General features: G+C 39.5%; 1 protein-coding gene across 2 annotated transcripts in view; it reads left to right on the top strand.

Annotated features, from left to right (window-relative positions):
• LOC103053202 (kelch-like protein 4) overlaps positions 1–9,899 on the top strand; it is a 33,739-nt gene extending 23,840 nt beyond the window's left edge. For both annotated transcript variants that reach the window (XM_007423630.3, XM_025163655.2), the window contains 6 exons: positions 1,169–1,355; positions 3,534–3,758; positions 4,373–4,535; positions 5,382–5,594; positions 8,177–8,348; positions 8,841–9,899. In XM_007423630.3, coding sequence (XP_007423692.3) covers positions 1,169–1,355; positions 3,534–3,758; positions 4,373–4,535; positions 5,382–5,594; positions 8,177–8,348; positions 8,841–8,900 — 1,020 coding nt within the window. In that variant the 3' untranslated portion in view covers positions 8,901–9,899. The remainder of the gene's footprint in view (positions 1–1,168; positions 1,356–3,533; positions 3,759–4,372; positions 4,536–5,381; positions 5,595–8,176; positions 8,349–8,840) is intronic.
• The last annotated feature ends 2,735 nt before the right edge of the window (positions 9,900–12,634 follow it).

The raw sequence follows: 12,634 nt of genomic DNA, 5'->3' as shown, positions 1-12,634 counted from the left end.
AATGTTTTGTTCAAGAAGTTGTTGAGGAAGGACTTACAACAAGGATAAGGAAAATGTACACATAGTCCAAATGTACAGTTAAAACCCTGTTGAACAGGGTCCCCCATGACTGAGTTCCGCAAGTATTTGGTCCAGTCCTAGACACTGTATTTTAAGTAAGGTTCATAGGAACTGGAATAGGTTCAGAGAAGGCCAGTGAAGATAATCAGAGTGGTAGAAATGAAGTCCCATGAAGAGAAATGGAAAGAGCTAGACATGTTTAGTCTTTAGAGGAGGAAATGGACTTGATTCACATTTTTGAAGTATCTGATGAAAAGGTATCATAACAAAGAAAGCCACGACATATTCTCTGTCATCCCTAAGGACAGAACACAGAACCAACAATAGATTTAAGTCATAGGTTTTGGTTCAATGTTCAGAAAAAGCACCCAACAATAAGAAAAAATTGACAGTAGAACAATGCCTCTTGTTCTTTTTTTGACCCTCCACAAAGTTTTTGCCCACCAGTGAGTTTTGACCACTCATTTTGGCTGTCTCACACTGCTTGTGGGCAAAAGGTCTGGTTTCTCTTTAAATCATATGCATCTTTTGCCCTGACTCTCGAGGTTAACACCTGTAGAGTGGAAATTAGGAAGAGCTTCCAGAGAGCTGAGTAAGCCAAGACACATTTTGGTGGTGTATGTCATGGTATCTTCTCATGACAGCATCTCTCTTCAGTGAGGGTGTGTATGTGTGCATACGTGCATATACGTGTGAGAGAAGTCTATCATTGCTTAATTCTTTCATAAGGACCTTACCAGATAGGAACTGCTTTGGCCAATATATTCACTGAGCCACATTTGGGTCATATATTTAGAAGTCCATGATAGGAATCTGTCTAAAGACTTGGTTCAATTGGAGAACACAATACAGAGTTTTCAGCTGGCTTTACCAGACATCTACTGGAGCTCCATATTTGCCCTGTCTAGTGGACCCCTAGGAAAATATAGTTGAATACCTCCTTTTAGCATCATGTGCAAACTCCTACATGCACATTAGCTGCACAACAGTTGACCTGCTCCTATTCCAATCAGCTCTGGAAGCTAAACAATAACATTAATAAGGAATTGCTGATAGAAATGAACTCCTGATTCTTTCAGTATGGATAACGAGGCTGTGTTTGTCTTAGCTTTTAGCTGATTTGGAAAACAGTCCCATGTTTACGACTGATCTTCAGTGCCAGAAACTCTTAATGGAAGCGATGAAATACCACCTGCTACCAGAAAGGAGATCAATGATGCAGAGTCCCCGTACAAAGCCCAGGAAGTCCACCGTTGGCTCTCTTTATGCTGTGGGAGGCATGGATGCTGCTAAAGGTAAACCCCATTGTTTGATGGAGTGGCTTCTAAAACTGTAGGAGGCTCAGATCAGGATCAATTAGTTCACTTCTTAATGTCACTGAGCCAGGGGTACAAAATGAGTGAACTGGATGCCATATGTGCTTGCTTTTATGATCCCAAGATCCCAGAGTGTCTTATTTTTAGAGTTGAGGGTTAAATGAGGGTTACTTGAAACACCCTTCATCCCTTAAAACCCCAATCTCCACCCAAAATTGGTTCTGGCCCCACCCATTTCTGGAGTGTAGTCCTCAGCATGGTGTGCGGAACCCTGGAACTGTTTCCTCTTTCTTTTCCTTAATTTTTAAAAAAATTGCTTAAAGTTCTGAAGTACTGAGATGAAAAGGGATGGCCAGAATGAATTGATAAGAGTGATGCTGTGGCTGTTAAAGCATGGAAGAGAATATAGTAGAAGTAGATAATTCAGTATGAGTTGATCTCTTTTCCTCTTTCTCTTTATTGAGTTGATATCTTGGGAGCCCCAAACTGAAAGCTGGACTTTTCCTATAGAATGATTTTCTCAATTCCCATTTCCCAATTGAAACTGATAGATGTCCTATGACATAAAAACTGGGCAGATAAATAGGGTTGGGAGAAAATTGTTAAATCCACAGGAGATCATCCTCTAGCTTGGTTTCAAAACAAAAATCACATCAAGATCAGCTTTCGCATTTTGCCACAACCAAAGGGAGCCAGATACTGACCCAGTATTAGTTTGGTTAAAAAGATTTGTTTGAAAACTTGGACAGTCACTGCTTGTCATTGTTGACAATGCAGAAATGGATGACTCGGGCCAAAACAGCTTTCTAAACTTTTTAATCTTCTTTCACACCTTCCTTCCATCATCCTGGTCCTACTACAGCCCTGCTGTATCTTCTGAATTTTCAGAAGATATCAAGCAGGGTGTTTTTCCAGTTCTGGAACAGAAAGCCAAATGAAGAAATTCATAAATCCAGCAAGACATCTTCTATATTGTATCTGCCACTTATGAAGATTAAAAGAGGGGGCAGAGGCGGGAGGGAAGGAGAGAGAGAGAGAGAGAAAGGGAGAGAGATCTTGTATTTCATTTTCTTCTTGTAGAAATGTTAACCTCACACCTGCAACAGACAATGCTAGAAAAGCAATTATTCAGACAGGTAGCAGCATTATGTGCTGCTGTGGAAATAGTGGGTGAGATGGAACGTTTGTCCTAGTTTCAATCATGGTATCAGGCCACCATGTTTCATTCTGTTACACAAGATGAATATCAATATAATTCGGACGTAGCGGATCACCTCCTTCTAAATGGAAAAGCATGGTGCTTTATATTCTGAAGATTAAAAATGGAAAAAAAAAATGAATCGTATTGCAATCCTTGAAAAATCATAGCGGCCGTAGGAAATATCAAAGCTGAAGTTACGGCCCTTAAAATCGTTACTTAGTGCCTCGCCTTTAAAATCAGAAAGTTGGTAGTGGAATGAATTCAGATTTCATGGACATAAATAGAATGTTCTGCTTTCCTGTGATAGGCTGTAGTATCTTATGGCGGTGAACGGTTGTTTTAAATCACAAACATATTCTAATTTTAAAGCACTGGGGAAAATGAAAGAGTAAGGGACAAATGTCTTTGCTTTTGAAATATATAGCCCTTCTTTCTGAAAAAGACAGAAGAATATATTTTAGATATCACTCACAGGAAGGCTGGAAGAATTTGATCTTTTGCAAATTCTAATATGAACTGATCGGCTAGGCAACAAGCAGGTTAAATAGTTCAGTGATTCACTGGGTTTTAAAAAATGTCCTGAATGTTCCACCACAATTCTTGGCTCAAAAAAAAAAAAAGTATCTTTTTTTTTTTAATTTAAAAATGTGGTAGAAAATACACTTAAGCCTTCACATTCCAGTGCATACTTTACATGCATTTTTTTCATGCAGACTTTAAAATAAGGAAAGCTTCCTTTATAGCTATCCCTTTAGTCAGATGGAAATCTTTATGCATCTAACAACTAGGAAGGTGTTCTTCAAAATCATAGTTTTAGTTAGATGCAAATATATGCAGATTAAAATAATGCACTAATGGATGAAGCCATTAAAATTAAATCATCTGATTAGGTAATCACTGTAGAAATGTAACTTTCCTTTTTTCTAGTACTAATTTTCTATTTACATTTTCAACAGGCACCACCACAATTGAGAAATATGACTTGCGAACAAACAGCTGGATACAAATTGGAACCATGAATGGGAGACGGCTGCAATTTGGAGTTGCCGTGATCGACAACAAACTCTATGTTGTGGGAGGGAGAGATGGCTTGAGGACGTCTAATACCGTTGAATGTTTCAATCCAATAACTAAAGTCTGGACTGTGATGCCTCCAATGTCAACCCATAGGCATGGCTTAGGTATGATTGACAGAACTGTGATTCATGAAGAAGCATAGTGATGTGTGTGTGTATGTGTGTGTGTGTGTGTGTGTGTGAGAGAGAGAGAGAGAGAGAGAGAGAGACTTCTGATTTGGTCTAGGCTTCAGCTACTCAAACGGGACTGGATGTATTGTGATAACTCACAAGAAAAATCAGAATTCAACAAGAATAAGTAATTTTTACTGAAGAAAGTTAGGAAGCTATAACCAAAATAATTACATAAATGCAGTGATCCAAGAGTTACCCTATTTATAGAAATATGGTTCACCTCTTCCTGGGTTTCTTTTCCTTACCACCTGATGTAGCAGATTGCTTGAGCCCTTCTTTTGAGTGGAGAGTCTTCTCGTTTTTACTGAGCACTACTTCTGACATCAGTGGATGGCCAGGCAAAGCATGAAGCTTCTGCACTTTGACTTGGAACTGGCTAATAGTTAAGATGCTTGTGGAAGCACATATTTCAGAATTGCAGTACAGGTGATTCCCTGGATGGCAAATGAAGGATGCAAATATACTAAACAAATGTACGCTCTTGTTAGAAACCAAATATTATCTCTTGACCATTTATGTTCCTGTCATGCACTTTTCATCCTAAGGGGTAGCAATGCTTGAAGGACCAATGTATGCTGTTGGGGGCCACGATGGATGGAGTTATCTTAACACAGTTGAAAGATGGGATCCCCAGGCCCGACAGTGGAATTATGTGGCAAGCATGGCAACTCCAAGGAGTACTGTGGGAGTTGCAGCTCTGAATAGCAAGTATGTGTGGCTAGTCTTCTCTTTCATCACAAACACATAGACTGTTATTGTTCTTGTGTTTAATATCCCTTTAAGCAGTCCCTCCACTACACACAAAGGGCATCTTTTTCTCATTAGGTTTATTTTTAGGATTCTGGTGAAATCATCCTAAGGGTGACATGGAACAAAGTCTTATTGGCAAATGAGATGTTTATATTTCTTTTTGTACTCTTTGTAGGGTTCCTGTCTCCTAAATTTCTCTTCCCATTGAAAGAGAAATTGTGTAGAATAGCAAACAGCTTACTAAAGTGCTCCTCACTTGCTCAGTCAAGGATGTGGAAAGGGTAGAAGAGTTCTGGATCTACTGGATCAAGAGTCCCTTCTACCTCAGCCCAAACCAGTGTGTGGTACTGGGAGTTTTTGAGTTTAATAAAGCAGGAAGGGGGTCCAACACTGACTTTTCCACCTGACACTGTAGACATATTTCTTATCCATGAAGGTTGACTCCATGAACCTCTTTGACCCCAGAATGCCCATTCTTCAGTAATGTAAAACAAATTGTCTAACTTTAAAGTGCAGTTGTCATCTGGGTAATATGGAAAGAAGCCCTAAATTGAAACCGGTTGATGGAGGCTAAATATGGAATATAAGGCATTATGGTTCAGCAGTATTGTACCTTTTTGTATCCAAAACTTTCCAAATTCAGCCTCTGGCATTTCTGGGCAGGCTGACATAGAGTCCTATCTGAAATCCAGCAGAAACACCGCCCATCAGTGAAGACTATACTGGATCAAAAGATAGTCTCTTGTATTCTTTACTGGAGTTAGCTCTGGGAGTGGTTTGTCCTCATGTGGTTTATTACCATAGGTTGTACGCAGTCGGAGGGCGAGATGGTAGCTCCTGCCTGAAATCCATGGAGTGTTTTGATCCCCACACCAACAAATGGAGCGTCTGCAATTCAATGTCCAAAAGACGTGGAGGAGTTGGTGTTGCAACCTACAATGGGTTTCTGTATGCTGTGGGAGGCCATGATGCACCCGCCTCAAATCACTGTTCTCGACTTTCCGATTGTGTAGAAAGGTATGAGCTAAAAGTAAAAAAGTTGAGGTTGGGAATTGGGGTTGTGCTATGAAACGCATCTGTTAGATCTCAACAAATACTGGTCTTATTAAGTTTCTAAACAAACCTACAGTTGAATGAAGCAATGATCCAGCTGAGCAACATTCAACAGAATAGAAAAGGAGAAAAAAAATATCCTATTGTACCAAATATATGTATCTTTTCTTAAAATGAAGCCAATTGTTTTATATGAAACTCATTATCCTCTTCTATTTCCTATACTCAAAAGGTCTTTTTAGCTAACTATAAATGCTGGCTTTGAATGATTACCTGATAAATTCTCACACTTCTATCAAGAGTTTGGAAAGATTCCTATACTAAGAATAATTAAAATATGCAAATAGGTAAATTAATATGTGAAATGGGCAAGTAATTGCTGAGCTAGTCCATGTCACTAAATGTGATTATGATTTACAGCAGCTGAATAAGAGATTTTGCACTGTCTGGGACGTTTATGAGACATCTTTCAAGCAGAAGGAACATCTTGTGAATATCCAACATTTGCCACAAACTTTCATCACTTCATACAACAGAACTGGCAACGTGACCGGACTAGGCCATTAGTCTAGAAAGCCCTCTAGTGGTTGAAAAAAAGAATACTCAGATATCCTATTTTCCCCTCTATTAGTAAAAAGAAAGATCCTACTATTTCCACGTACCCTTCTGGGCAAACATACTGAAGTGGTTTGCCACGGCCTTATTGCAATTTTTTTTAAAAGCTTCTCACTTGAGTCTACAACCCTGGTGTTTCCATCCATGTACTTACCTAACCTGACCTGACCGTGCTTAGATTCCCTGCTCTAACTTCCTAAAATAGGTTTTTCATCTCAGTTGTTTTGGTTGGGGGGAAAAGTATGGGTAAGGAGGTAGAGGTTCATAGGCAGGTGTTTTCTGTGGGTGTGCCTACAGTTTGGAACAGCCCATTCCAGAAATTTGATTTGTCCCCTTATTCTACTGGCTTTCTGTTTGCTATTAAAAACTTGGGGAGAGGGAATGACTGATTATTGTATGATTGTTTGATTTTGATAATTTCTGTTTATATTTGTAATGTTTTGTTATATCATCTATCTATCTATCTATCTATCTATCTATCTATCTATCTATCTATCTATCTATCTCCATCTCCATCTCCATCTCCATCTCCATCTCCATCTCCATCTCCATCTCCATCTCCATCTCCATCTCCATCTCCATCTCCATCTCCATCTCCATCTCCATCTCCATCTCTCTCATCTCTCATCTATCCATCCAACCAACCAATTATCCATGCAAATACATATACAAATGACAAATCAGATCTTTCAAGGTAATAGTTCAAGAATGTAAATGATGACCTATGACCCCTGAAACAGGAATTAGGCACTAGAACAGAGCAAGTTTGTTGTTTAGTCGTTAAGTTGTGTCCAATTCTTCATGACCCCATGAACCATATTGCGCCAGGCCTTCCTGTCCTTCACTGCCTCCCTGAGTTTGCTCAGTTTCATGCTCATTGCTTCAGTGATGCTATCTAACCATCTCATCCTCTGCCGTCCTCTTCTCCTTTTGCCTTCAATCTTTCCCAGCATCAGGGTCTTCTCCAAAGAGATCTCTCTTCGCGTTAGGTGACCAAAGTATCTGAGCTTGAGCTTCATTATCGATCCTTCCAAAGAACAGAGCAAGAATAATGCTTAAATAAAGATTAGGAAGATACTCCTGGAGTCACAATGAACTCTAGGTCAATCTTGAGCCAAAAGCTTTCCAACGCTTTTAGAATTTAGTCAAGGAACAAGGAAAACAAAGAAAATAAATGGAGCCCAGGCTTTCAAGATAATTCTAGGATTCAAAAGAAATAGTACATATTATGCAATAAGGTTGAGGTATATGGGATGAGGTAGAACAAAGAAACTAATAATTTCATCCTGCCTTATGAAACAAAACCTTTGAGGTTCACTGAACCTCAGTGAAATTGACAAAACCCATGCTATGGAGGATAAATAATTATTGGTGAGTAGAAGGCCTTTGGCTGGGGGGAAATGGTACCCTGATCATCTGATCTGTGCTGCAAATGGGAACCCTAGAAAATTAAGTCATTTCCCCCTGTTTTGGATAACCCAATTTATATTTTTTATACAGATACTCCCATGGCAATAAAATTGTGTGTGTGTGTGTGTGTGTTTTCATACAACCCATTTCTAAACTATCTTCCTTCAGTCTATTCAACAGAGGGGCACTTCTCTCTCTATTCTCTGATAGCAGCGCTCTTCTTTTCAGCAGTCTCCCCTGTCTCTGACTTGGCTGTCCTTTCTAAGATATAACAGATTCTTAAGCCAAACTGTCAAGATGATGCCAATAGGAAAATTAGGGCACAACAGCATATGAACCATGAGCTAATGCATCTGAGATCCTTTGCAAAAACTTGAATAGCTTACGGCTACAGTAAAATATAGTAAGGGGATAGCTTACTAACCTAGTTTAGTAATAGCCATAAAAACAAACATTATGTTCTTCTTGTTGAAGCTGCTTTTACTATTAGTATCTGTTAACTTTGTCTCATAATGTCTTAGATATGATCCCAAAACCGACACTTGGACTACTGTAGCACCTTTGAGTGTTCCTCGAGATGCTGTTGGCATTTGTACTCTTGGAGATAGATTGTATGCAGTGGGTGGCTACGATGGACACACCTATTTGAACACAGTAGAATCTTATGATGCCCAAAACAATGAATGGACAGAGGTAATTTCTTATTTATGTATCTCTGCTCTGATTGCTCAGCGTACTCCTGCCATCTTTGTTCCTTCAACTCAAGGCATCACACTATGACTCAACAATTCTCATTCCCTGATAATGGGAATTGCTTGTAGGTCATTCTGTGCTTGGAAGGAAAGAGAAAAAGAGGGCCACGAGCCTCAAGGACTCAGTTACAGTAGCAATGGATGCACCATCAGAAAATTTGAAGGACTAGGTTGAGGACAGATCATCCCAGAGAAGATCTAAGTGGTCACTGTGACTCAACAGCAATTTGATAGCAAATAATAAACAAACCTATCAGTCAATCAATCAATCAACCTATGGGACACAGAGAGGTCTTCTGGATGATGGAATAAGGAATGGAACCAATCCACTTAACCTCTCTTTCCTTCCTTGCATGTGGATCTTCTACACTTTTAACACCTCAAACATATGCTAAAAGACAAGGATCTAACTCAGGCATTCTCTGTTTTATAGGAAGTTCCAGTCAATGTGGGAAGAGCTGGAACCTGTATCGTAGTTGTAAAGCTTCCCTGATGAACATTTTCAGGTGTGCATCGATAGACAAGCACAGCTCCTCAAAGCAACCCTGATAGAAGGGAAGAGCTGGTATTTTTGAACAGAAAGCCTCTTCATGCTGCTTTCATTATTGAAGAAGCCACAGGCGTGTGGTGATGGGAGACCGAAGCATGGGAAAAAGCATTTCTCTAAATTCCAAAGACAGACTCTCAGGGGTTCAATCATCATGGTGATTGAAACCTCATTTCAGAGGGCAGAGCTGGGTACATTGTGTGCTTTTATTTTATTTTATTTTATTTTATTTCATTTCATTTTTTTTTTTAAAGAGAGCAAAACTTCTAACGGAAGATAATCCCATTTCTGTGTCAGGAACAGCCAATTGGGCTACACCACATGAACTGCATACTTTGGCATATGATTGATTATTTGCAACACTTCTACTACTTGGCAAGAGAAAGCAGGCAGACAGCCAAGTTTGGGTCCTGAAGTTTGAACCCTTCATCATTGGAAAATTGGTCCCTGGCTCATCCTAGCAGCACTAGATGGCTGGATTCTGCCACTCTTTCATTTTTCCACAGTGCCACTGATCTTGATGGAGCATTATGGAAAATGAAAGAGTTGATAAAATACAGATGATTTGGCATGTTCTCATCCCAGCAAGACAGGCTCACTGATTGATGGAGATCCGCTAGAAGACTGCTTGACCTGGACCTTTTTAGTTTTGATGGCAACCTTCCCTTCTGGACTCGTGAGATCTTTGGTAACGAAGGCTCATGAATTTCCTTCCTGGATGTAAGGCAGAACTTTCCTTGCCATTGCCAGGATCATATATGGAGACAAATGGTTGTGGGTATAGAGTGATATGGTGGGTAAAAGAATGGAAAAAATTCCCACAAACACAATGGCCAACTTTTGACAGCTTTTTGATATGTAGTTGGGGGTGGGGAAACCCAACAATGGCTGAGATAAAATAATTTTCTGTACCTTAAAATAAATAAGACAGCAGTATAAGTACAATGCAGGCTGGCACTTCTGAATTTCCTAAACTCCAGTTCATACATGATTATTATGATTGTGGCCTAGTGACCTTTATGTTCTTAAGAGCCAGTTTCTTGGAAACATGGAACCCAATTTAATGATCTAAAAACCTTCACAATATGTAGATCTGTTCTCTTTTCTCTGTTTTTCTTCCCCCGAGGTCATGCTGACACCGATATAGTTTATTTTAGGTCATATGGACATAGATGAAAACTTGGAACACATATGCAAATCCAAATCGACACTTAATGATAGTTTGTAACTCAAGGTATATGCACAAACATATGTTCAAAAGGAGCAAAATCATAACTGAAAAAATGGTTTGCAAATAGTATACATGCATAAATGCATACATTTTGGAGAAATGATCCTGAAAATATATCGTGCAAACTCTTGTCCATCATATCAAAGAATATTTTCGGTAATTTACCTAGTGTTGTTCTCATTCCTTTCACAGAACAAAAGTTCTATCTTTTTGCGGGCAAACCACTCGGTTCTAATCTCAAATTAGATGCCAACTTTCATATGACAAGTCCATTATTTTTTCCATAAATCCTTTATAAAAAGCAGTTTTATTTTCATTTGGTGCATATATTCCCAATATCATAATTTTGGTTTCATTCCAATTGATTTTAGCCCCCATATATCTACCATGATCATCAGTCAACATCACTTTGGTTGTAACTGTGGGTTTATATAAAAACCAACTCCATTCTTCTTACTTCTGCCCGCCAAAATAAATTCTTGATCCAATTTTTTATAAATCAATTTTTTTGTCCTTCTTTCTTATAGAGGTTTCCTGTAGATTAATTACGTCTTGTTTCAACTTTTTCAAATAATGAAATAACTTTTTCTCTTTGGGGTAGCGTTTGCACTTTCCAGTGGTTTCTCTGTCCAACCTCACCTGTGTCCAGCAGAGCTGGCTCTAACATGCTGCCAGAGATGCAAAGCCACTCTGAAGGCAGCAGTGAAGAGGGCTGTAAGCTACATATGTCAGGGCCAACCAGTCAGTTCACAGAGGAGGAACCAAGGATGCTCAAGAAAATCATCTCACGTCGCTGTGAGGAAACACAAGAATCAGACTCCTGGGGAGGTATAGCTAATTAAAGACGGCTCTGTGAACGTAAAGCAGACGACTGCAGTAAAGAGCAAGGAACCGGTCAACTCATGTTGTCTGACTGTCCCTCCGTCCGTCCGTCTGTCCGTCCATCTATCCATCTGTCTTCATGTCTGCAAAGACCTGAACAGAGTGACAGTTAGGGACCATTATCCACTCTTGCTTATCTCTGAACTACTAGATGTGCTACAAAGAAAGGTATGTTTACCAAACCATACTTGAGAAGTGCTTAAACCTAATCAGAATGAAAGAAGGCCATGAGAAGACACAGTAATGCCATTCAGCCTAGTTAACCACGAGCTCTTTTTTCCTAGATTCATGAACCAAACATTTTCAGATATTGTCTACTTGGATGATATATTAGTTTATTCTGAAGATCTCTCTTTGCATGTAACCCATGTCAGAAATTCTGGGACAAGCAGCTCTTTGCTAAATTAGAAAAATGTGCATTTAATCTGTACCAATTGGACTATTTGGGTTACTCTAGAGCACCCCTACCAGCAGAAAGGAACTATGACATTTTCAATAAAGATTTAATGGTGGTAAAAAATGCCTTTCCACAATGGAGACTTCTGCTAGAAGGAGCAGCACACCCGATACAAGTACGTACAGATTATAAACATTTAGAGATTCTGCAAAACACCCAATCTTTCGTCCCTTGGGAAATCAGGTGGGCACAATTTTTCTCCCACTTTGATATTTGCATCTCATATGTCCCAGGTGCCCAGAACAAGCTTCCAGACACCCTCTCACAAAGGCCAGAGTATGAAGTTCCCGGGCCCCCCTGCCAGCAACAATATTGTAGTCATGCAACTTTGAGTCATACCATAAATCAGACTAACACAAGAGACTGGGAGAAGCCTCTTGTGTTGGTCTGATTTACAGTGTGACTCAAATCGACAAGCTGTTGATCTCTTTCATAGGATTATAAATTATGATGCATATGCCAGGGCCCAGATGGATGACCTCCAGGAAGTCCAGCAAGGTACCTTTTGACCTTTCACAGTGGAAGGAGTGCAGCTGTTCCATAATGGACATTTCTCTGTCCATCCACCCGTCTGTCTATCCACCTGACTGCGGCTGTCTGTCCACCCATCTGTCCATCCACCTGTCTGTCCGTCCATCTGTTCATCCATCTGTACCATAAAAATCCATGCCATCCAAACCTTAGGTTGTGGACTTCTAATTCTAACATTCTCTTATTTCTCAAAAACACCAACTCTTTTATCCTGTTTTCATCCAAACAGCAGGCTGCAAAATACAGTTTAAAATCAGACCATCCTAATCATCCTTTTTTCTTTGCATCCTGAAGAATTTTATATTTAACCTTTGGTTTTTTTCCCCCTTGCCATACAACTCTAGATATGTCTTTTTGCCATTGTTAAATGGTGTGTCATCTGTCAAAACAGGTATTGTTTGAAATAAAAACATCATTCTAGGTAATACATTCATTTTTAGCACAAAAATATCTGCATTGGCCAAACATATTCTGGATTATCCCATTGAAGAATTCCATGAATAGGGCAAATATCTGCACAACAACAACCTTGCAGGGAAGCAACCCTGTTCTCTTTCCAAAGATGATGGACTCTTTCAG

Source organism: Python bivittatus, unplaced genomic scaffold (assembly GCF_059951505.1).
Source record: "Python bivittatus isolate LINGU-HERP-01145 unplaced genomic scaffold, Pbiv_v1 ctg000670_np1212, whole genome shotgun sequence".
Lineage (NCBI taxonomy): Eukaryota > Metazoa > Chordata > Lepidosauria > Squamata > Pythonidae > Python > Python bivittatus.
Note: the sequence above shows the minus strand (reverse complement) of the source record. Positions and strands in the feature narration are given on the sequence as shown.